This window comes from Drosophila teissieri, chromosome X (assembly GCF_016746235.2).
Source record: "Drosophila teissieri strain GT53w chromosome X, Prin_Dtei_1.1, whole genome shotgun sequence".
NCBI classification, from domain to species: domain Eukaryota; kingdom Metazoa; phylum Arthropoda; class Insecta; order Diptera; family Drosophilidae; genus Drosophila; species Drosophila teissieri.
The window spans coordinates 9,246,511-9,272,631 of NC_053034.1; the positions used below are offsets into that span (position 1 = coordinate 9,246,511).

At 43.1% G+C, this 26,121-nt stretch overlaps 1 protein-coding gene across 4 annotated transcripts; it reads left to right on the plus strand.

Annotated features, from left to right (window-relative positions):
* Positions 1-2,696: 2,696 nt before the first annotated feature.
* LOC122625322 (rho GTPase-activating protein 15) lies at positions 2,697-24,580 on the plus strand. Of its 4 annotated transcripts, none has more exons than XM_043805427.1 (6): positions 2,697-2,832; positions 3,199-3,908; positions 21,348-21,522; positions 23,049-23,076; positions 23,137-23,628; positions 23,840-24,580. In XM_043805427.1, exons 2-6 carry the CDS (start codon positions 3,348-3,350, stop codon positions 24,021-24,023), a joined length of 1,440 nt encoding a protein of 479 aa, XP_043661362.1. In that variant the 5' UTR covers positions 2,697-2,832; positions 3,199-3,347; the 3' UTR covers positions 24,024-24,580. The 4 variants fall into 4 exon arrangements, with proteins under 4 accessions (XP_043661362.1, XP_043661363.1, XP_043661364.1 ...); XM_043805429.1 differs by having other exon boundaries at positions 2,738-2,753; positions 3,328-3,908; XM_043805426.1 differs by lacking the exons at positions 2,697-2,832; positions 3,199-3,908 and adding exons at positions 11,978-14,570; positions 15,415-16,587.
* The last annotated feature ends 1,541 nt before the right edge of the window (positions 24,581-26,121 follow it).

A 26,121-nucleotide genomic window follows, 5' to 3' on the forward strand; every position in this document is an offset into this window, starting at 1 on the left:
CTCTTTAGCTGCATTAGTGAATATGAATATGACGATCCTAACTCAGTTCGCATGAGACACTCTTCATTATCGTTAAGATCCTCTATCAATTTCTAGCACTCGAAACTGATAATGATATGATGGTGATCGCGATTGTAGGCTGTTGAATTTCAATTGGCTTAGACAACGAAAGGCTGATAAATATTTAACTTAATTAAAGCACTTAAATTGATTTAAAAACTTTTTACAATTTTTTAAAATATTTGTATCAAAACTTTGGTTGCTTTTGCGAATATGACGTACTTTCTTAAGAGGTTTTTAAGGACATTTTTAAGAAAGTTGAAAACCTATGATAATATGAAATATAATAATATACATATATGATAAATATGAAAAAATCCATTTGAGTGGTACACTGTATTTTCGAATAAGTTAACAAGGGGTAGTGAGTATGTCCTTAGTATGTTCCCACTATATTGCGGGGTATCAAGACGTCGGTGCTCTTCACTTCCTAGCGCTCCCCCCGATTCTCCGCCTCTTTTTTTTTGGGGTCTCTCCCTTTCCGTTTGACGTTTGCGTGGGCTGTCGACGCCTCTGCCGCTGCCGCTGCTTCTGTCAACGCCGACGCTGACGTCGACTGCGGCAGAGGTGCGGCCGGTGTTTCTTCAGCTTTTGGTTACATCCATGTACTATATGTATTTTATTTCCATATCTATAGCGCCCGTATTCCTATCCCTATTCACATTCGGTATTGTTTTGCGCCGCTGTTGTTTTGCTTTGGCTTTTCGGTTTTTGGTTTTTTCGGTTTTTGGTTTTCGGTTTTTTCGGTTTTTGGTTTCTGATTTTTTGTTTATTTGCAGTTGCCCCGTGTTTCTGGGCTTTGAGTGTGCCACTGCCACTTGGTCGTTAGTTAGTCGCTTCGTAGTTTGTGTTCGGTGTTTTGGCATTTTAGTCGCCTGTCAACCGCCGTCCCTTTCGATTTGCCACTCGGTTTCGTTGATTTGCTGTTGATTCTGTGCTGATTTCGCGTTGGTTTTCATTGTGATGCGATGCATTTAATTGAGGCGCGTACGTGACGGTTGCAGTTGCATCTTCGGCACTGCATCAATAGCCTGCTATCATCATTGGCAATTGCAATTGCCAATGCACTTTCCGCTTGCCAGTGAGTAACGCACTCGTAATTGGCTCTGCAGAGATAGAGATACAAAATCAAGAGCAAACAGTTGCCACACTTGCGGGTAGAGTTTTAGGGCTTCCAAATAAATATTAGAAAACATGTTTTTCGCTGATAAAATGCATATTAACTATAACTTCCAAACTTAATATCAATTCTCTGACTATTGCTGTGCCTAATTAGTCTTAAAATGTAATGAAAAAATCAAAACAACTTTAATTCTAGGTAAACAACAGAAAATGCATATAGAAAAGTTCAAATTAAGTAAATATATTTTGCACACTGCTGCGATTTTTAGAATAACTTATCGCGTACTTGTGAACTGCATAAACTATCTGATAGCTATTTTATATGCAAATTATACCAACCCTATCTTTATTTCATTGTAATCAGAGCTTCGCAACGGAAGAAAACCAGAGCAGTTGCATTATCACTTTATCACAAATACGCGCCACTATTATTTTGACTGCAGCTGTGCGTGTGTGTGGCACACACACCGCACATACAAATTTTAGCGCGTGATAAGCGAACAACGAAAACAACCATGGCAATAAAAGCAACAACACAACGGTGGGCAGTGATAAACACTCCGCGACAAGTGTGTAAAACGTTTAAGCGCACAGTGGAATTGCATCATCCGTCCGCGGATTATTGCCTTATTCGTTTTTCGAATGGCTATTTTCGGTGAAAGTTGTGATTGATAAGCCCCAGCCCCCTGACTATCCATTTTTTTTTTTTGTGTTGGCCAATTTGTGTCACTATTGTTCTCCAGCTGGCATCTGGTATCGGGGATCTGGTATCTGGCATCTGGGGATTCGGGTTTTCGATCTATACAATATGCCGCACATTGTTGTTTCTCGATTTGCATGCGGACTAGGCGAAGAAAGCTCTCCATGCGGGGTAAATAAATAAATAAATAAATAATAGTCAACATGCATAATGGGGGCACAGTGGTCGCTGGAAAAATCAATATTCCACTGCTAAATCAGGATTCCAGAAGTTTTGAAAACAAGTTTGCCATAAATCAATAAATCAAAATTTTTATAACCATTAAAAGTGGCGCTCTAATAGCTTACCTTAAACTTGTTTTTAATGAAATTCGTAGTATGCGGGGGGGAAGTGAATTTCCATAAATATAAATAATGTTTTCGATAGCAATACGAGCATACAAAAATTAAGAAAAGATTTTTGAGTATCCGGCTCGAGGGACCATTCTCACAGGATTAATCTCGCACAATACCAGTCATGAGCACCACTGTAACCAGCTTGGAGTGCAGCTTTTGTGGGCCATAGAATGGGTTCGGAACCACTGTGCGCCTAGAAGAGCGCCATAAACAAAACAAAAACCGAAAAAAGACCAACAAAGTCTGCAAAAAGAAGCAACAGCCAAAGCGGCAAGAAATGCGATTACGCCAACAGCCGCTGCTGCTTCAGTCGGCGTCGCAGTCGCAGTCGCCGTTGACGCTGACGTCGGCGTTGGCGGTAAGGTAACGGTGGCGCTTGAAGGCGGTAACGCTGCCAGCGCGATTTAGTTGGCCGCCGCTGCCCGAACGCGTCTCCCGTGCTTTAATTCTCAGTTTTCGATACGAACTTCGCCATGGTCTAGTCCCCATTCCATTCCATGCCATACTATTTCCAATTTCGATTTCGATTTCCATTTCGATTTCCATTGGCCTCGTGTAATTATGATATTTTCCAGGGTGTTACGATTCTATTATTGATTTGTGGGGCCCAAGAAACGCTCCCCCCGCTCCCCCGCGCAAAAAAGTGATAAGAAGTGGACGCGTTGCTCATGCTTTTGGCTTTCTTCCGACGTTTACACGTTTCGTTAAAGTGCACTAAAAAAAAATAGATTAAAATCTTCAACAGGGCATTTAATAAATGTTCCTCTACTGATAGGAAATCAGAGCCACACACTTTGTTTATCAACCTACAAACTTAAACGCATAGAAAATAACTGGTGATCAGACTCACCCAAAATCGATTTGTGCCAACAAAAATGTAGTCAAACGTAACGCCCACAACCAAACCCCATTTCTTTTCAGTGAATCTCTCCCACACAACACAAAAACACAAAAGACATAGAAACCAAAGTTGAACAAAAAAAATCCAGAGCGCAGAATCGTGCAGATTTCGTGTGTGTGATAACAATTTCTTTTTTGTTTGGTTTATAGTTTTTTTGCACAGTGTGATCATGGCCGGCGATGCAGAGAACAAGAGGGGCTATCGCACCATATTTCGCAGCATATCCCAGGTGTTCTACGCCAATGCCAAAAACTCAAGTAATGCCCACAGCAACAGCAACAATAACAACAACATCATCAGCAGCTACAACAACAACACGATTGAGAACAACAACGAAGGCATCGGGCGACTGACAGTCACGCTCACCAGCATAACACCACCCACAGCTACATGGACGTCCACCTCGCCCACCATCTCCACGTGCACAACAGCAACGTCCGCATCGGCGGGCTCGTCCACCGCATCCTCGTCGCCACTGGCCAGCAGATCGGCGGCCCGATCGGCGGAGAATATATCCTGCAGCGAGTGCGGCAACCCAGATCCCTATCATGGCCAGGACATGGAGTCGACCAAAGGTCAAGCCCCTACGCCCGAAGTGCCAGCCAGTGTGGACCTACGGACAGCAGTGCCGGCAGCTCCAGCTGCCAGCTGTGCGGAGCAAAACCAGAAGCTAAGGGCCAGTTCCATGCTGGACCTGACCTCCAATCATCGCCAGCAGAACGCCCTGCGGGTAAGTCCTATCCAGCTAGAAACGTGCATCAATTACATCAATTAGTGGAATAGCAACCGCCCTTCAAATGCCATTCACCCACCAGTGACCAGACCCATCCATCAAGCTATCCATCACATGGTAATCAGCAAAGAAAGTGCAAGTTTTGAATCAATCTTCAACTTTTAAGCCTCTATAATGCACGAAAACAGATATTTTCGTAATTTCGAGATAAGCCAGTAACTTAAAAGAGATGCACAAATGCTAATCAGTGGTAATACCTCATTAAAAGACCATATGAATGTAGATTAGCAGCCACTAATAGAGCTAGAGATTGAATTTCCCTACTGAGGCGATTTTCGAGTGATAACTCGTATCAGTGTGATTTATCGCCGATTCATAGGATTTCCCCGGCCCATGAATTTCACTGGGCCGGCGATTTAAACCCGTTTACGGTCCGTTAGCGGTCTTTCATTGGAGGGCACTGGATTTTGACGGAAATTTGCATTCCCAGTGAAAGTGAGACCGGAACGGGTTCCGTAAGAGTTCCGTTGCGTCCGAAAGTGAAAAGCTATTTTCCACTTGCCCCATCTTGGCGTCCTTCGGATGGCTTCGCTTGCAGATCAACTCATTTTGATAACTAATATGTTTTTATATAATCTGTAGGGTAAAGATGAAACTATATGATGATATGGTATAAATTATAATTACTCTATAAACATGATGACCCACGAGAAACACTTGGAATGCCATGAAAACCATTGGCCATTTCTCAATTACCCAATAAATCAAACAAGCAAGTTCATTTATAAACAAAAAACACTTTATGTACACACAAGTTATTACATTTCCGTTTGTGCGAAGAATGCGATAAAAATATGAACATATTTCGTAACCTTAACCTTGGTGATTACTTTGTAGTTTACTGACCCATTTTCCATGGGATAAAATATAAATGATTTTGTTGCTGGGCAAACTAAGTTTACTTCCTGGCAAACATTTTCACATAATTTTACAAAATGAATTTATACATTATTTGATAACCAGCATAAATCACTTGAAATACCCTGGGATGGCGATTGCAATGGCACATACATTGTGCCATCCGAAAAGCGTCTTAACCCCCTAAAGCCCCCTTAACCCATGCGGTTTTCTCACTGATGCAATGGCAAAATGCATTGCGCATGGTCTTATTTCGAGCTTTTGTCTGTTTCGTTTTCCGTTGCGTGTTTTGCCGTTCGCCTTTGCCTGCTTTATCATCTTTTAGTCCATCTGCGTTTTCGTTTTCATTTCCATTGTGGACTTTGCTTAGCGACTAATTGCGATTGCAGCTACAGTAGCTGCGCATGCGTGTTGCGCGCGACTTGGCAGCGATTCGGGCGCGTTTTCCCAGCGACTTTTGCATTGCGAAATGGGGGAGAAGAAATGAAACCAGGAAAAATAGAATACAACCATTATAAGCTGGGTCTCATTAGCAAGCAATTGCTAAGCGAATTTCTCTGATGCGAATGGGGGAACATAAAAGACATGCACCGGGAGAAAACCTATACTATGTGCAATATGTAAAAAATCACTAAAAGAAAGTGTATCTGCATCTAGAAGGAGTTTATAGTATGGCGAGTTTCGGAATGAATCTATCCTTCGGCTTAGAAATAAATTGCTGCATACTTTCAGACACCGAATGCATCTCATAAAACCAAATTTAAAATGCTTATAAGTTGGATACCATAATAACTTGGATAGCCCCTTTGTTTTTCGCTGTGCAGAGGTTTATCACTTGGTTCGTTGACTGACGAGTGAAACAATTTTGTCATCAGTCAACGGGCACATACATATACATATGTACATACATACATATACACGTACCCAGTCGGTCACATAGATACTCTGCGTGCATTATTTCCATTTGACTTTATTTATGCATTTCATTTTCTCGCTCTGATTTGCCCCGCACTTCTGGCTCAAAATTTCTCTTTTAATTTTATTTTTTCTTTGTTAATGCAGCGCCAAGTAGAATTGTCGTCGTCGTCGTCGTCTGATTGACACTTGAGCTGACATTCTCATTTCAATTCGGATTCGTACTCGTTTACGTATTTCGATTCCAATTTCAGCTTCCGTTATCACCCACTCCCCACCCCCTGCATGTGTCACTGAATTTTCACAATTTGTATCTCAGCGTTTTTATCTCAAATTGTTCTATGAGTCAAGTTTGGGAGCTCATCGACAGCGTGTTACTGATAGGAAAGTCTGGAGATGAGTTATACAGAAGCAGGGTTAATTCCCTAATTGTTATAAGTTAAAACTAGAATTGAGAATGGTATTTTTCTTAAGCGAAAATTTGATCAAAAACAAAATGATATAGAAAATAATATTCATTTACTTATGCTCCATATTTATTTATTATTTAAACTAAACAGGTGATCCATTATACAGAATTTTTCCTGACTGTTTAAAAAAATGCATATATACACGTTTCTAAAACTGATAACTTTCAGTCCAAACAGGTGAAACCAACAAAAAAATGTTTAAAATCGGGAATAGTTTACACAGTAATGCAACGATTAATCAAAATTAAAAACGAATTTACCTAATTATGAACAAAACTAATCTCAAAACATTTAACTGAATCCTCTGTAATCCACACGTTTCTCATTAGCCACACAAACGTTTAAATGCTATTAATTAGGAGGCATGAAACACTTAAAAATGTAGTGCACTTTTATCGCCTATTTCACAGCAATTTACACAAATTGTTTTTCTTTATTATCAATTATTATTACTAATTAGCCGGATTAGATTTCATGCTTCAATGAGTCACAGGCGGTGGTCAATAAAAAATACCAATTTAAGTGGTTATTTTTTTATTTTTATTTTACCAGCAGCTCTTCATTTGAATTTGAGGCGTTGACAAAAGCTGCTGGCTTCGGTCACCCAGAACCCCTTCCCCCACACACTCACACATTCAGGCACTCACACACACACACTCAGAAACTCAGTCACACAGATACTCACACTCTTTTCAACTCGATCTATCTGTTGCTGCTGTCGCGCTTAATAAAATTCATTAAAAAAGGAGAAGACCGCCGTCCAACAATAATAATCATAAAGTGAACTCAGTGGGGTCGAGGAAGGGGGTGGCACGGATTGGGGATGGGGAGTAAACACCAATACAACCACATGGAGCATTTAAAGCCGCAGAAGAGCTGGCACTTTGACTATTTTATTGCTAGTCAATGACATAACTTGTGTCATTTTTCAAAATTATACAAAATATTTAAGCTTACGTATTCAAAAAATATAACCCACTTATAATATACAAAATTATAGAAACTCGTAAAAAGATGTGTAAAAGTCTGCCAAACATGTTTACACTAATAGAAATTGTTTTAAAACTTAAATAAAATTTTTACAATTATTGCGCTTGTTATAATTGCATCTTTAGTCTTATTATTCTCACTTAAACTATTTAAATGCACTCTTTTCTCGAATCCATCGGTTTTTATTGTCGGATCGCGACAACACTGAATTGCAGTCGCAGCCAACTCATTACCGACAGAAACATAATGCTGCCAAAGACGCGAGTCTGGTTCTGGACAGGGATGTGGATGTTGCTCTGGCTGTGGATGGGGATGTGGATGTGGATGGGAATATGGATGGGGACGAGGCTGTGGATTTGGTTGGGACATGGATGGGACTTGGACAGGGCCATCAGCCATCAACCATCATCCACGGGCCATGAGCCGTGGGCCACCCCTTTTTAATTCTTCGTGTTTTTTTTTCCTTTTTTTCGGGAAAAGAAGGCGGCCGAGGAAGACCCGCAGAAAAACCAAACCAAATATGAGTCGGGGGGGAAAGAGCGATGGAAACTGAAAGCGAAAACATGAAAAATATGTTCTTCAAGAATTAATTCACCCAGCACTGCGAATGATAAATGCCCTCTGAAAAATTAATGATTTTTTATAGATATTAGATTTAAAAACAAATTTTTATGGATTAGCAAATATCATTTAATTAACTAGTTAAATATATTTTTGCATCAGCTTATGCCTTTTAAACTTGTTAATTTTGGTACTGCGTGCATTAAGAAGGGTATAAAACATTTATAAAATGGATAACTTTTTTGAGATCTACTCTTAGTAAACCCTGGAAAAAACCCTATAAGTCATGGGTTTATCCCTGGATATAGGGTAGCCGATAGCAAACAGTTGAATGCAATGTTGGTCACTGCCTGAATGCATTTCCTTATTTCGGTGTGTTGTTGTGTTTTCGTATCTGTATTTGCGTTTGTGTATGTGTATTTGTATCTGGCAGCGTTGGCAGCGATGCCAACAACAACAATTGTGTTCATTGTGCTTAATTAATTTAGTTCAAAGATCAAGCGACCATATTGCTGAACATCGGCTGCACTGCATTTTCATTTTTATTTTCATTTTCATTCTCAGTCTCACTCGCGCTGTTAAAGTCTCTCCCCGGAATTATGGTTTTTCTCCAAAGATGCATCCTCATCTTTTGTTTTCTCTATTTCTCCCGCTTCTGTTTTATATAGATTCCGATATCTACGCCCAGTCTGGGCTACTTCACTATACTATATACTATATACAATTGCGACCAATATAGCAGGACATTACTTATTTATCAGTTTGTTTTCCTTAATTGAAATTTTACTGGGGGTTATGGATCCAAAATAAAAACAAAAGCTTACGAGCTTGGCACTTTTAAGATCCTATTTCTATAGGCGGGGTTCGTGCTCCAAGTGCACTTCTCATTTTCATATCCATATCATATCGTTTGCAATAATAAAGTGTTGAGCAAAAGTACATATACTCGTAGTTGTATGCATATTGTAATCGCTTTACGCAACTGTTGTGCATAACTTGCACAGTGTTTAGCATTCATCATGGCTAGTTACCCAGCTCGATCCGACCCTACCCCCATTTTTTTTGTTTTTTTTTTTGCACCCCCAACCCAACCGAACTGAAAGCGAACTCCCGATTCTCCACAGAGCCCCCCCCCCTCCGGGGACCACCGCACTCGATATGCTTAATTAGGCAACGGGCGTTGAGTATAAAAAGCGTCTTTTGTCGCTGCCACACCCCACCCCCACCTCTACATCCACCGCCACCCAGCCCATTCCAGCCCCAACCCTTACACGCACACACACACACACACACACCCGCAAATGTGGCGGCGCACAGCCAGACAGAGCCACACATGTTGCCCATGTTCCATTACACACATGTGGCTCGGTTTCAGTTCAGTTTAGTTGGGTTCTGCTCTGCTCCGTTCTGTTCTGTTCTGTTCAGTTCTGGGCTTTTGCCTCCCCATCACTGATCTCTGGCCCACACTGGTCAGCAGGGAATTGGCACAAAGGAGGATGGTTTGAAGCTCAGTTTACATGAGTCGTATGAGTCATCATAGCCCATGATGACGAACTTCATCAACCGATTGATTCTTTAGAATTTTATTTTATTTTTAAATATTTTATTTTAATAATACTTAATTATTTAATTTAACATAAAAGAGCAACTGCTATTCATAGTTTTTATTTGGTAATTCTATTTACAATATGTGTTCTATTTAAATAAATAAATCTATCTCTGTAGTTATTTTGCATCTGTTTAGGGAAAGTGCCCGCTTATAATTCCCAACTTGTTTTTTCATCCACATTTTGGTGCGGGGCTATGGGGTTGATGCGCACTTTTGCTGACTAGTGTGGAGTGCTCGAGTTCCCTGGGTGACCGGAGGTCGGCATCGCCATAGCCACCAACTTGTGGCGTCGACGTCGACTGCGACTGCGACGGCGATGGCGACTGCGACGTCAATCGCTTACGAGGCGGACCGCCGCCACCCAAGAAAATTCTCGGCGGCATCTTGAGTTCAATTTCAGTTGATATTCTGTTAAATTCGCGAACGCGTCGCGCCTGCAGCTCCCCATTTTGATGGAGAGTCCCACCTCAAACCCTATTTCGTAATGCTCCTATTTAAAGCTCCGCTCGGCTTATCAGTGCCGAAATTCGAATTCGAAATTCGTACTTTTTGTTTTGGTGCTCGAGTTTCGGAATTGATCGACTAGAAATTTACAGATCTTGTAAACAAGAAACAAAACAGTGCATTTCTTTGGGTAAATTGGAGAGAAAGTGAGATAAGCGCTGTGAGATAACGGACCAAACCCCATTCTATTTGTTCTTTCTTTTCGCCTATATATGTGTGTATGGGTGTGTGTGCTCTGTGTTTCTTGTGAATTGCCAGTACACATGGTAAACATTCATCGTCATTCATTCATTTGTCGCCATCTGAAAATGAACGGCGATGAATCATCATCGGCATAGGCAAATCCGCGCTTAATTTACAATCCACGCTGATTGCATTGTTGTCTCCTTGGGAGCTGCACAATTTGGACAGGTTTTATGGTTTTATTGACGGGGTCACGAAGGTCTCGAGCGAATGCCCAAAAGTATGCAAGTCGGTCACTGAGGCGCCCGAAACACCAAAGTAGCGTGATTTTTTGTCTAAGAAACTTTGCAATAACTATAACTTAGTTTAATGGAGATGCTCAACAAGGCAATGAATTCATGTTCCACAAATATGAAGAGTTATTGGTGATTCGTATTGTAAATAACAAAATTTATTAAGCAAATGTAGCTTAGGTCTTTACAATTAAATGTCTAGAAGGATTTGGATTATAAGCTTTCAAAATTCCCAAAATAAGTAACTCCAGCAAAGGCAACTCAGTGAAGTCGGGCTTCTAAGTTAGTTTGTTCATTTATGAACAAATGATATTTTATGCATATAAATAACACTTTCATTTGAAGGATATCCAATAATTTATGATTTATATTTTAGCCCCATAAAACGGGTTCTTAGCCAGACGAACAAGCTGATTCTAGACAAAGTATGAATAACACCGTGAAAATGTTTTCCCTTGTCAACATTTGTGGTGCCTAAAGATCTAAAACTGTTGTATTTTGAAAGATACAACAGACCAAATTCTCTCGACTGGAATTAAATCGATTTTATTTAAATGACGCTGTAACAATTGGTGGTGGAGAATGCAAAACATGTTTAAAGCACCTAAAACCTAAAACCCCAACCGGTTTCCCTTTTTCGCCCCAAGCCGATTATGATTAATGGCGGCGATCCTAGATCAAAGCATTACGAATAATACGAGGAACCCGAAGAAGATTTTAAGATCAACCAGCGAGATAAACATGATTTCCCCACTTACGCCGATCAAGAGATTAATGTGGGGAGCCTCGTTTCTTGGCACCTTAACTCCATTAGGCTCACTCTCGCCTTCCGTTTGGGATAACTGTGCACTCGGAGAAAAACTTAACAAGAAGAGAGAAAATATATATGCAAATTTGTAGTGCTCTAAAAAGAAGGAAATGTGGAATTTTTAAATGTACATTTGAAATTCCCTTAAATTCTGCTTTAGCAGTGACTAGTATTTTTGCCAGTGTGGTCTGAGCACATTCCATATTCCATATTCCACACACCATGTTCCACATTCCATCTACCTGGCGGCACCTGTGAGGCGTAGGTGAGGAAGTCGACGATCGTTACACAATTCTCGGCTGGCCAACCTGTTTCTCTGGGGTTTCTCGCCGCTCTCCCCCCGCCCCTCACCGCTCTCTGCGCCCTGGCAGGGCCTTCATTTTGAGTCCGAGGGATATGGACGGGGGTTACGAGAGGACCGACATGGTTTGCTGGATCGGTTAGTGACTCATCTCCGTATATCAACAGAAAGCAAAACCCAGCACGCCCAAAAAGAAGCAGCACGGTTGAATTCTAGCCAGAAGAAATGCATTGGGGGAATTTTGTTTCAGAGCAAAGAAGCAATCCATTTTAGATTTTTAAAGTGATTAGTGATATGCTTAGGCTTAGGATCCCTTTCGGTGTCAATTATAATGAGGTATTGGTTTAAATATCACATATTTTGATACAGGCTTTGGGTGTAAGTATAATTTATCAACATAGTTTATCTGTGCTTATATTTGAAGAAGTACAGTGGAATTCTAGTTTATAGGGTCTTATTATATATTATATTATATCCCATTACTCAGTTGGCTTTTTGAGAGCTGTTTTCCATAGACTTAGAATCCATTTCCTCAAAAACCCATTTCAAAGAAAGTTAAGCCAGAGAAGAGTGTTTTAAAGGCAAAGAGTCGATGGCTTGGAGGAAAACCGAGTGCCGAGTGCAGCGACTTTGGAGGAGATAATGAATATCGCTGATTGCAGTCGGAAGCGGGGGGGAAAGAGACAGCAACACAGATAGGGGCTAGTGGCTTCACTTAAAGAGTTCAAGCCCATTGACTTTTCTCAGCGCCTACACTGCGCGAACTAAGGTCGTGTTTGGAGTGTGTTACAAACAATAGCGAGTTATCAAAGGAAACTTAGGGTACTTGTTTTCGTTTTCCACCACGGTTATTTTTATTTGAAAATAAGAGATTTAAGAGCCACATGATCATAATATGTAAATAAAAGACTTTCGCGACATTTCTTTTTGCGGTGCATGAAATTCTCTCGAAGACAGTGCTCACTCACTATCTCTCCGGTTGCCTCGCTTGGCGATTATTTTCTCACTTAATAATGAATTACGATGTGACGCAGCGGCGATAAGAGAAAGTAGGGTGGCAGAAGAAGAAGAAAGAAAACAGAGGAGAGATGCCACAGCAGGCGAAGGACATCAACGATAACGTCGGCATGGAGGCGCACATCTACGAGAATCTGCCGGGCCTGACCTCCACTCCCAAAGGTCACCTCAACGCGGAGCTGCGAAAGTATTTTCCGCGCGAGGCGATCTACGAGAATCTTTGTCGCGGATGCGGCTATGGCGTGTTTGCCGCCCAAGGACGCTACTGCCATTTCTGCCAGTGCATCGTGAGCGGGGGCGTGGTTAGTACACCGCCTCCCCCTCCGCCACCGCCACCACCCCTTTCGCCGATATCCGGCGAGAGTAGCAATATCTACGAGAACATCTGCGATTTGTGCCGCGGCATTTACAGCGACAACGAGCGGTGTCGGTGTCAAAGAACAGAGACGACCGTCAAAGCGCCCGTACTGCCCACACCACCCACACCACACACACCGTCCACACCGCCCACCAAGGTCAAGTCGCGCTCGCTCTTGGGCTACTCCAAGTCCAGTGCGGCGACCTTGACCCGTCTCTTCGGCTCTCTTAAGCAACTGAATCGGTCTTCGTCGCTGCAGCGCAAAATATTCCCAAAAACTCCCACGAATGGCAGTGGCAGCGCTGGCTCCCTGGAGATCATTCACAACGTGGACGAGGTGTTTCGCACCCAGGAGACCTTTGACCTCCAGCGCATTTGCGAACTCAAGCTGGAGCAGCAGCAGCTGAAGAGCAGCCAAAGCGATCAGCACATCTACGGCCGCGTAAGAGAGCCCGAAGAGAGCCAGAGCCAGAGCCACAAGAGAGAGCGCAAGAAGCCGCGCGTCTCCCGCATTCGCCTGCTGCAGGATTTGCAGGATAGCGCAGCGAATGCATCCGGATCGTCATCATTGTATCTCAACGAGAGCATCTGCCAGTGGATGACCTCACTGAGGCGACAGGTGCACCACTACGACGAGGGACCGTGGCAGCAGCCAAAGAGCGTGCCAGCGCGCGATCCTTTGACCGCCGCCGAAGAGAGCTCGGTCACACTGCGACGAAGCACGGAGGAGAGAGCGAAGTGCGCGGACGCGCAGGCGAAGTTGGTCAAGGACTTTAAGCGGAAGCTGCAGCTGAAGAGAGTGGAGCCCGTGGAGAACGTGGAGCTGGAAAGAGAGCAAAAGCGCTGCGCTATTACGGCCAACTTTGTGAATGACTATCTGAGCGCACTTGGCGAAGAGAAAGAGGCAGTGCAGCCGCAGCAACAGCAGCAGCAACAGCAACAGGTGGCCGCAATTGAAGAGAGCGTCGCAGTCGCAGCGATTCAGCCTCAAGTCTCTGTCTCCCTCTTGCGCTTGATGCAGAGCCTCGCTCTTTCGGCCAGCTTGCACGTGTGTGTGCGTGGCTTTCTCACCGCCTATGACAAATCGTTCAGCTTGTGGCTGTGGCTCCAGCAACAACAACAACAGCAGCAGCAGCGGCGGCAGCAACAACCACCGATCAACGGTTATCGCCAAAGGAGAGCGCGTGACTCAGTTGTTGGGGATTGGCGACGGCGCCTGCCTCTCTTCGCCTTCCCCATCGTCGATGGCAACGATCGTTTGGTGGCCTCGGCTTTGGCTTCGGTTTCAGTTTCGCCAGCGATTTCAGAGAGCGTAGACGTGTGTGCTGCTGCTGCGTCGCGACGTCGCGCGATTCGAAGTACGAAGCGAAGAGGGACAGCGATAGTCAGGGAAGAGGGTGTGCGCGGGGGCGAGAGCTTCACCAGCAATAACAGCAGCAAGAAAAACAATAATATTAATAGTAACAATAACAACAACAACAACAACAACAACAGTGGAGCTTTGATGGCGGCGCCAAAGCCAAACGGCGAGGCGGAGCGCCCCACAACAAACAGCAGCAGCAACAACAACAATAACAACAACAATGACAGCATCAGCGGCAACAACAACAACAACCATCATACCGTTGACAATGAAAGCGGTATCAAAAACAACAACAACAACATCAACAACAACGGCAATTGCAATGTCAATGAACAACAGCAACAACAAGAAGTGCAGCCAATCACACAGGTCAACACTCATTAATAAAAAACAAAAACACAAGCCGCATTAGTCAAAGGCAATATTCAAATGCACAGAGAGAAAAATGGGCGCCCTAAAAAAAGAAAAAAAAACTTTCTGAAAATATGATGATCCAATAAACTATTAATAAAGTGATTAAAGTCTGATTGACACGGTCGAATTTCCACAAAATCGTAATAGTATTGTGATAATATTGTGATGCAACTATATTTTTCTCTCAGTGCACTTGGTTTTGTTGCGTTTCACTGCAGTTCAAAATTGACTAACGATTCGCGTGCGAAAGGGATGCCAACGTTCGATTAACCATCGAAACGACAAACAAAAAAATAATAAACAAACTTATCTAATTAAAAGCAACCATTAAACAATGCAAAAAATGTGGAGTAAAACAAACAAGTTTGCAATGAAAACACGAGATAACTATAAAATAATCAGCGTTTAATTAACGTCATTTTTTACTGTATTTTTTTTCATCTTTTTTTTCTGCTATTTTGCTATTACAAAGAATAGCCGTATGTGATAAAAAGTTCAATATTGTGATGCCTACTAAAGAAGTTATTAATGGAGCAATTCATTGTTTGCTGGCGGCATATTAATGATAATTTCCATTAAAACATTAAAAGTTGGTCGGAAAATGGCCCTGTACGATGGCTTTTGTTATTTTACGTAATTACCTAGCTAATTAACTAAGTTTATCAGTTTAGAGTTTTTCCATCAAAATCATTTTCCCACCGTTCGGCAAGTCAATTATTGAAGCAAGTGAAACACAACAGTCGAAACAGGATACTATTTCCGGTTTGACAACCTCGTATGTTTCTATCCAAACTTGTAGAATTGCGTTATCAAAGTTCGTCGGCCGGCGCCAAAGGTACCCGTTCGAAATCCCAACACATCCTTGAGCAATCCCCGCCAGACGGAAGAGGAGCAGACGAAGTCGAACGGAGGGGAAAAGGATAACCTCAAGGAGCCGGAGGAGGAGTCCATTTACCAACCCATCTGGCAGTTCAAGACCCTGGAACCCGTCGATCAGGAGATCATCGAAGCCTTACCCGTCGAGGGCGAGGATGAGGATGAGGAGGACGAGGACGAAGAAGACGACGACCTGGATGACGAGGAGGAGGATCTGGGGGCCTACGACGAATCCCTGCCGTCCGATGCCGATGCCGATGCGGATGTCATGGCTCTCCAGGCGGCGGCGGTCTTTGCCGCTGGAGTGCGGCACAAGTTATCCACATCGACGCTGACCAAGCGTTCCAAGCTGATGATGCCGACGCCCCTGCCCTCGCCCACCGCCTCCATGGACCACGGCGCATGGGAGACGGACATGGAGTTCATGTACTCGCGCGAGAGCAAGGAGGAGGAGGCGGATGAGACGCTCAGCCTGGGCAGCACGGTGACGAACAGCACAGCGACCTTGGGCTCCATCAGCAGCACTAGCAGCAGCGGCGTCACCGGTCAGCCAAAGGATCTGCTTAAGGATCTGCCAGCGGATCAGCAGCCATCTGCAGTGGCGACGACGAAGCAGGCGGTGATTGTGCCCCTGGTGCATCCGATCCTCAGGAACATTTGCATTTTCTACAGCCAAAAAGATCCGAAGAAGTACAGCGCTATATTCTACGACTACCATCGATCGCTGGTCCACCAGCGGTTCATGACCCGCATCCGCCGCCCGGCACCACCACCGCCTCCCGCCCAGGTGACCACCACAACCACAACCACCACGAGTCTAGCACCACGCAGCGATGACAGTGGCTGCAGCTGCGAGGCGGAGGATTCGGATCACCAGCAGCCCAACCGGACGGCGGCCATTCCCCAGCCCCTGAAGGCGGAGTGGGAGCGGGCCGTGCTCGCCGCGGGGGCGGTGGCCGGCAAGAGGGGCGTGGCTGCGCGGGCGGGACGCAAGCTGCGCGTCCGCTCCAATGCGAGGCTGCTGCTCACGGACTCCGTGCTGGCGTGGCGGGAAACGCTGCAGGATGTGCACTGCTGCGAGGACGAGGAGGACATGGTGAGTGGGTGGGCATTTCCAGAATCTTTGTCCAACAATCTTTAAAAGCGATATGAGAGATACGAGTAATCTAAAAATAGTCGGGAACTCATTTCGTATCAACGTTGAATCGAGGTTAAAGTCGTGACTTACTTATTTTTGTTGAGCTTGCTGAAGAGTATGATAAAGATTGATTTCAATCGGTAGATAAATGTCACTATTTAAATCTGTATTTATGTTGTTTTAAGCAAACTAAAAGATTCACTCTGTTTTTGCGAGTGTACTACTGTCACTTGCAATTTGCCATGTACGAGTACGTTCTCTCAGTCTCTTCGGTTGGCCATTGTTTCGCCACTAGTTACTTGTCACATCAATTAAAGTCCGCAAATGTATCTGTATCTGTATCTTAGTATCTAGGTATCTCAGTATATCCGTATCCACGGCTCATGCGATTGTTTCGGCTGATCTGTAGTCGGTGAACCCCTTCTCCGAGGGCTCGAAAAGTTACCCAACCTTCCGTTTGGGGAGCCAAAAGTTTTGCTGCACAGGGTATCACTCGGGGGGGTCACGACTTTCAGTCGATCTCGAAAAGATACTCATATATTTCGTATTTCTTACTGATTCATTTATTCTCTGGTCACGAAGCAATCGCAAATTGCGACCCAATGAGTTGTGTTGCAATAACTAATTAGCATGACTTAATTTGACTTGTCCAATTAATATACAGGTGTATATATAAATAATAACTATAATATATATAGTTATAAAGATACTGATAATTTGTCAAGGGATCTAGTTTTTTGTGTTGCAACTTCGGTTTCTCTAGGGCATTTTTGAGTCGACCGAAAATGTATCTGTTGGTTTCCCAAACTTGGCTTTTGATTGCAATTTGTTTATAACGCATACGCCTGTAGCTGTGTTTATATGTATGTGTGTGCAATTGCATATACATATGTAGATATACATACCTATAGGTACGTGTGCTGCTTTCTGCATAATGTATTTTTATTTATTTGCCTCTCACGTTTGTTGTTTTCTGTTTGCTGCAGTTGCCGCTGCCGCTGCATGTGAAATTCCATAGAAATTCGCAGGGAGAGTTCATCCCATTCCCCCCCCCCTTTCGGCCCCCTTTGATGCCACCCCCCTCCACGCCCCTGGATGCGAGGGCCCCAACATGTTGATTCACATTTCGCGAACGACAATTATTTATTTATTTTGTCGTATTTATTTTCCTCGTTTTTTGGCATGCATATATTCTGCGGTAATATATGTACATATGTATATCCATTAGTGTGTGTGTTTGTATCTAAAGTTAATTTTTTTGTTTTTTGTTATAAACTTTGGCAAACCGGTTCTCCGCTTGAGAATAGAACTTTCGTTGGATTTCGGATACCCTTTTTGGATATTTTATTTTTATTTAATATTTATTTAATATCCATCATGAAAATTGAATGATAAAGTGTGTGATTTGAGTGTGCGAAATGAGTGAATACTTGCAGTATTGTGCACATATTCATTCAGATGAATATTCAATTTGCACATTTTATGGGGCATTTCTGAGTCGGTTTTTTCCCCTTTTCTTATGTGTAATTTCCTGCCTCGAAGCTGCGTTCATATGGCATTTATCAGCATTTAATTGGTTAATCATTAGTCAAATATTTTTGTAACTCTTCGTCTTCGTTTTGTAACCGCCTTGAATGCTTCTCCTCTGTGTTCCTTCTCGGAACCATACAGAACCATACAGAAACAGAACCTTCGACTGAGCCACCAAATTTTATCGCTGAGTCTCAGTAAAAATCATAACGGAACTTGAGTGTTCCATAAATAAGACTGCGTGATTGTGATTGTGATATGTGTAGGGATGGATATGTTTACGTGTGCATATGCAGGAGATTAAATTCGCTTGTAGCTCCATTTCTGCCATTTAACTGGTTGTTTCATTCACCCAACTTCTTGGCTATATGGAGTGTGTGAATTCTATTGTTTCTCGAACTGAAAGAAAAGAGGCGACTTCTCAAGTAAGTGGCCTCATGTGTTGTGTTGTGTCAAACTGAAGTGGCAAAGTAAATTTATTTAGTTTGTCAACACTCTCGAAATACGAATCTCTTTACTTGGGAAACACGATCTCAATGGGTCTTCAGATGAGCCGAACTCAAAGATTTCTACGAGTGAGTGGATGGATGGATGGATTGCCCACGCAGTCGAAAAGATTTGGAATTGCTGCTTTGGAAAGGAGGGGCTTCAAGGCAGCTGCTTCTTCTTGAAATCCAAACGAAAAGCCCCAAAAAAAAATAAAAGCCCAAAACCACAAAAACACAAAAATCGAGCAAAACAAAAAGGTCAACTTGGCCTGAGTCGACTTTGTTTGGCTTTCGGATCATTTGTTTATTTTCCGCGGTTCGTATCGGGTTTTATTTCAGTTGTTTTTATTATTTCGGCTTTTTTCAGTGAATCATGTGGCGAATGCGGCGATACATATGTATTTAGATATAGACACAGATACTGTATCTGTATCTGCGGGCGAAAATAAAGCACTGCAAACACATGTACCAGCACTAGTACTATTCGAGGTCGTATCAATTAAATCGCGTTACCTTCCCATTTTTTTCGGGCTCTATTTTAGTTACGTACTCTTCTGTTTGGGCGCACATAAATTTCCATTTTGTGTAAGGCAAAATAGAGAAAACAACAAACCAAAACTACGCCATATTTGTGCTTTTGTTTACGCTGGCAAAAATAATTGAAAATACTATAGCGGCACTCGTTTGGAAAACCGAATAAAAGTAAACCAAAAACCGAAACCCGAAAACCGAAAACAGCAAGCAAATTAGCCAAAACAAAGTGAGTCTAATCAGTTGGAGTCTCAATTGTCGGAATTATCATGATCCACATAATGGGTGGGTTGAACTGAACGAATGAATTGAATATCCGATATTTATTCGATCGATTTCGAATTCGATTTCGCACGAAAGAGGGTTTATTTATTGTTTATTTAACTTTTCCTTTGTTGATACTGTAAAACAGACTTTGGCACTGCAACAACAAACCCAATTTGGAGGAATCGCAGTGCACATGTAATGCGGCCAAATCAATATATGTATATAAATGCATTTTAAGTCTATAGATCGGGGTCATAGAAGCAATAAGTTGTCATCTTCGAAATCTGAAAAGATTTCGGTGCTGTAGGTCTTTAAATACGAGTATTTCTATCAAGAAAATACCCTAAAACTCCCATTGTGGATAAGATATTGTTTATCTTAATGCTGAGTTGAGTATACAGTTAACTACAACAAGTTACATTAAGTTACTATTACTTATCGGAACATTAAGTTTTGACAGTCTGCAAATAGTGATGAATTCATGAGGAATTCTTTTGGAGCCATGCGCATTTCAGGGGAACTCCAGTTGCCCGTCTGAGTTTCGAGTGGTGCACCATTTTGGGGTTTTCCCCAATAACTTATTTTGAAACCTGAAATCGTTTTAAAAGGCATAACTATCAAAAAATAAGATAAATACATAAACAGCATGTATTTAGATAGATTCCATCTGTTGAGCTAAATAACTAAAATGATAGTTTACCTATAGTCCTTTAAGTTCGAGATACATTCTGCATGGCACCGAATAGTTTGTCCGCTAGAACTTAGGCACACATATGTATATGTATGTATGTATGCCATATGGGGTGTAGAATAAACACCCTCCCCTCCCACCCTGCTCCCCCCCCCCTCCCCCTGCTCCACAAAATGGGTTTATACATATGTCGCCGATAACCGGAGGATTTTGTTTATGCTGGCGTAAACAGATCGGTTGGGCGGTCGCAGGGGGGTGGCAGCTGGACGGTGGGGGCCGTGGGCGGCTGGCCGGGTGGGCGTGGCGTAGGCGATAAATGCATTGGCAGCGACACCTTGGAGCGGCACTGTTCGATTAACCGTTATCTTGGACGCTTGCATTTATTTTCCGTGGCGTTGCGCGATTTCTTGCGAGTCAAACGAAATCAATTCCTTATCGAAATTGCTTTCTGTATCGGCGTTTGTTTGTGTTCCGCTTTCCGTTCGCTCCGCGAAAGAGATAGCGCATAGCGCATAGTGGGTGTGCAGTCCAACGGGAGTGCGAGCGAGATAGAGAGACGCAGTGAGAGAGAGAGAGAGGGAACGAAAGCGTGGCGATAAGACATGGCAGGCAGATTCAATCCCAAGCGAAGGCAAACAACGGTGAGCGATGGGTGGAACCGCACAGAAACCCACTAAACAGAAAGAACTTCCCCCGAACTAATGGGTGTTACGGTATGAACAAGAAAACAACAAAATAACCACTTCTGGCCCGGGCTTCGACTACCACATACCTCGCATAGTCGCTACAATAACTCATTTACAAAAGAAAAATAATTGAATACGAAGTGTATACGAAGTGGAACTGCTATCAATTAGCACTCTCAAAATACCTGGTTTTATAAAGAAGTTGAAGTTTTTTACCAAAACATCACGCCCCTTTGCCGCTCTAATAATAGGTATTAAAGCGAAAAGAACAAAAAAAAAATGGCAAGAAAATAAACATGGACAACGGCACGAAAAGCTGCAATTAATTTGCAGACGTTACTTGGATTGTCGGATTGTGGATTGTGTATCTCAATTGTACGCTCCCAGAACTTCTGGACTAGATAGCCCCCACTTTTCCGCCCTTTTTCCCCCTGCTTTTCCGAACCGAAACGAAACGAACTTGAATATTTATGCACTGCGTGACTCTGACACCACTCTGTGGGTTGTTCATTTGCCATTTCGCAGATTGTGCCAGTGACTGACATTCTGCGGGCGCAGCAGATCCAGGAGGACAATGAGGTGCAGCAGACGCAGCAGACCACGATTCTCCAGCGCTTCAAGAGCGTCTCCATCGGCAACCTGCTCGATCTGCCCGGCGAGGATGACAAGAAGTCCATCAAGAATCGCATGCGAATGAAGTGTAAGTACACCCATAATTTGATTTATTTAGATATTCAGATCGGCTTAGTTGGTGAAAATCATCATTATTATACATCCGGTGCACTTGCAATATGATAAATATGTTTTTAATTATGGCGAATTACCGTAGACTCGTACCTCAGGCACCAGATTTGCTGAATTGTCTGGCAATTATTGATAGGGGGGAAACCTTAGCTGCTTGGTATACAAACAGGTGTGTTTAAATATTATTTTCATATAAATGGCAAGTTGCAAGTTGCAAGTTCGTTGATTAAACAACTTCTATATATGTGAGCACAGGGAAACCCAGAAGGAAATCATATCTGGGTTATAAATAGCAATTAGTTTGTATCATTGATGATGCAAAAGGTGCAGTAATTTGTGTCCGCTTGGCAGCATTTAGTCACCTTCCGAAAGTGTCTGCCACTTCTTGTGACTTGCGATGACTTTCCTTCGGGGGAATTCAGCGCCAACCGGTTAAAAGAGGGCGCCCCACTGTCTGATGGCGCAGATGGAGCTGCTCTTGGAGCTCCGATTCCAAGTAGAAGCCACCAACGCGAATGGAGAACCATGGCATTGGCCATGCACTCGAACAAATGATCTGTAAGCTTGGCAGTATTCATGGCAGCAAATCTCTACATTTTGACTCAAAGTCTTTATTTGATGATAGAGATGTTTTAATAAGACATTTTCTATGTTGAATGTGTTGCACAAAGACAATTGCCTATTTATTTATTTGACTAGCATTCAAACATTTAGGTCTCAAAGAAGAGCTCTACCAATATACATAGATTAATGTTAATAGGTTCAAGAAATAATGGTAAAATCTCCAAATTTATAGTTATATTTTTGGAGATAATGCAAGAGCTCACCTTTATTTTTTCAAGTGCATTTGAGGCGCGAGCTCGGCGCGGGCTGGCCTTTTAAGGTCGTTGCGGCCCACACAGCGACTGGCTGACTTCTATGTACGGCTGTCTATGTGTAGCTATGTATCCATGTATCCATGTATCCATGTATCTATCTACGGACACCTGGGCTCCCATTCATTGCGAAGACGAATACTAGAGTCTCTCTCTCTGGGATTTTTGTTAATGAAAGCGGGTTTCACTTTTTGCCGGACGCGGGGATTTTGCATAGCTTTGCTGCTGGGGCTGCTGCTGTATTCGGATTCGGATTCGGATAATGCAAATGAGTCGTCAATGAATCATGATCTGCGTAAGGAGAGGAATGCTTGAGTAACTAACTGACTGACTGAGTGACTGACTGAGTGAGTGAGTGAGTGACTGACATTCCTGGAGGCTGAGATATTTTGCTTAGGCAAGCGAACTCATACGCATTTCGCAGTTGTCTCTCAGTCGGGAGTGGCTCGATCCCTGATCGCCCGTTTGCAGCGGAATGTCGAAGGATTCCTTCGTCCTCGTCAGGAATTGGCCGCAACGTAGCCCCACAATGCAGTTGCAAGTCGAGCAATAATTTTTAATAATTTCTCTTTCCATGTTTGGGCGCGTGATGACGAAATCAATGCAGTCGCCGTCAACAGCAATGTGTTTCGCATGTAAGTATATGTATATATTTGATATATATGAATGTATCTGATAAATCTGCACAATTGTAGCAACCGTTCGCCGAAGAGCGAGAAGAAGTCGCGTCCACGTCGTGGCCAGGTGAACAGCCTGTACCTGGACGAGCACAAGTATCCGCTCTTCGCCGCTCCGCTCAGCGCCCTGGAGCTCAACATGACCGATCATCCGAATGTGCCACGCTTCGTGGTCGACGTTTGCACCTACATCGAGCAGCCGCAGTGCATCGAACAGGACGGACTGTACCGCGCGTCGGGCAACAAGGTGCTGGTGGATGAGTTGCGTAAGAAGCTTACGCACATCTACGATCCCCGCCTGCTGCACACGGACGACATCCATACGCTGACCAGCCTGCACAAGCAGTTCTTCCGGGAGCTCACCGCCCCACTCATCACCCAGGAGGCGTACGAGCGGCTGGGCAGGAGCCTCAACGACGACGCCGCCATCGAGCGGATGAGCCTGGCCTTTGACGACATGCCGGAGCCGAATCGCTCCACGCTGCGCTTCCTCATCAGGCACTTGACCAGGTTAGTGCACTGTGCTGCATCTGCATCAGTGTTTTGTTGAAAGAGTAGCAAGTTTAGTCAACTTCAGATGTTATGAGCTGTAACATCGCAAGCTGAACCATGAATCACGTAGAGATTAAGCTGATTTATTCACACTTCCTGCGTTGATCTATGCATATACATATGACTTTCCATACTGCCTGTAACTAATGTTTATATATATTAATTTCAGAGTTGCCGCCGCCAGCGCCTCGAATCGCATGCCGTCCACCAATTTGGCCATCGTGTGGGGTCCCTGTCTGCTGAGTGCCAATCAGATACAGCTGGACATCGGACGCATGAACATGCTGGCCAAGGTGCTGATCGAGAACTACGATCGCATCTTTCATCCGGACAATGAGCGTCTAGTTTGTTAGGCTGCTGCTAACCCGCCCTCCGCTGCCACGCCCCCCACCCCCAACTCCGCACATCACAAGATCGAGCAGCATCGATGAACAAGTGCCTCCAAATAGCAAACATCACCACGTGTCCACCTTCTCACCCTATGTTTAACATAATAATACTTTATTTTTTTTTGTCTGTTGTCAGCTTTAACTTTATGTTTTTCTTCGCTAATTTTAATATTCTAATTACTTTATTTATTCATTGGAAATGGGAGTTCGCGTAGACGTGCCCATCAAGAAAATACTTACCAAAAAGACAGTAGACTAAGTTTGTACTAAAGATAATCGGGGGAAACCGCAAGAAAAGAACGTAATGTAAAACGATAGGCGATGAACTTTTGTGGCGGTACAGTGAGCACTGCCTGCGGCCAACCTAACAACATGACGAAATATTATTTTTTTTTACATCGTGTATAAGATGTGATATTCGCTGCAAACCGCAAAGCGTGAATATTATTTGTATTTATATCTATATTAATGAACCATATAAAACATACGAATAAAGTCCAATACAGTAGATAGGCTACACATATGTTTTTTTTTTTGTTTAAACTTGAAAGATGCTTGGAGTGTGAAAGCCAAAAATTGTATATTTTCTATCTCAATAAATGTGGAGAAAATCCAGTTGGTAATTTACTAATTGCACTGCAATGCTGATATTGCGCATACGCCACGTGTGCCTCAAATTGATAATGAGCTAAAGAATGGAGTTATGGAAATATAGAAAGTATTATAATAAAATCTCCTGTCTACTTTTGAGCTGAATTAGAAAATCGAGGAGTTTTGTGCTTAGTAAAAGAGTGTGATTTCTATAATTATTTCTATACACCGATTCATATTTGCACCAAAGCAGAATAGTAGCCATTTATTGTTTTAAATTCAGCTGGTTTTTATTGATTTTTTGTACTCAAAGTAAGGTACGAGTGGTGGAAATAATACAGTAATAACTCAATCAGAGTCTAATTATCAGAAAATGTGCAAATAAATAACAGAAAATTTAAGTTTGCTGGCCAAATAAATATATATACACATGTATGTGTGTGTGCTGGTAAGCCAAATACAAAATGTTCCCCCTGTCTGAATAATATTTGAAATGGCAGATATAGAAGATGCAATTTGAACATAATTGAAATGCAAATCGCAGACTGTGGATTGCAGAGCCGACTTGATGGGGCGGATGTGTGGACGTTATAATGAATCCCAGTCGACCCCACAGGATGCAGGGCAAATTTCAATTTTCCCAGCAAATCATACGTAAAGTTTGGCCAAATACATTTGGGCCAGAATGCCAAGAGGGCCAAGAGGGCGAAGAGGGCGAAGAGAGGGCCAAAAGGGCCGAAGAGGGCCAGAAGGATGTCAATGCAATCAGTGAGGCATTTGACTTGGCCTTTCATTAACTCGACTCAGCGCAGTCGAGTGCAAAGGACACAGTACACAGTACACATAGTACACAGGACGAAGGACGAAGGACTCAGGACGCAGGACATGGGACATGGGACATGGGACATGGGACATGGACTCCTTGGGCGACATTGCGGCTGCCACAAAAACTTTTTGCTAGCCAATCATCAAGAAAGCCGCCGAGTTACTGGTTACTGGTTACGGGTTACTGCTTATAAGTTGGCAATAGGCAACGGCCCACTCGAAATTAGGAGTTATTTTGACCAGCCGGAAAAGGCAAAGGAAAAGGAAAAAGGGGGCGTTGCGCAAAGTGCTGAAGTCAGTGGAAAATTTGTGGGCAAAACATGTTGATGACAGGCAAATATGCCATAATGCAATTATGCCAGGCAGTGCGGCCAGGATAGCGATTTAATTGACAATGCAAATTGAATCAGCATTTGTAGCTGTCTAATCGAATTAGCCCGCAGAATGCGTCCTTTTGCATTCTCATCTCCATAATTCAATTCCTGACTCACAGCGCCTAGGAGTAAAAAGGAGTTTCGGCATCGACTTTGGTTATGGTCATGGTCATGGTTTTTGGCTTTTTTGGCCGGGCTCAGCAAATAAACTTTGCGTTCTCATTGCGGCGACAGTCGACTGCAGCTCGCTGCTGACCACAGGACCCACTTGT

Excerpts from the sequence above, each read along its gene's own strand:
- LOC122625322 (XM_043805426.1), top strand. The coding sequence starts at position 12,552 with ATGCCACAGCAGGCGAAGGACATCAACGATAACGTCGGCATGGAGGCG. Across the intron at positions 14,571-15,414 it reads AAGTGCAGCCAATCACACAG|AATTGCGTTATCAAAGTTCG; the intron begins GTCAACACTCAT and ends CCAAACTTGTAG. Across the intron at positions 21,523-23,048 it reads GAATCGCATGCGAATGAAGT|TCGCCGTCAACAGCAATGTG; the intron begins GTAAGTACACCC and ends AAATCAATGCAG.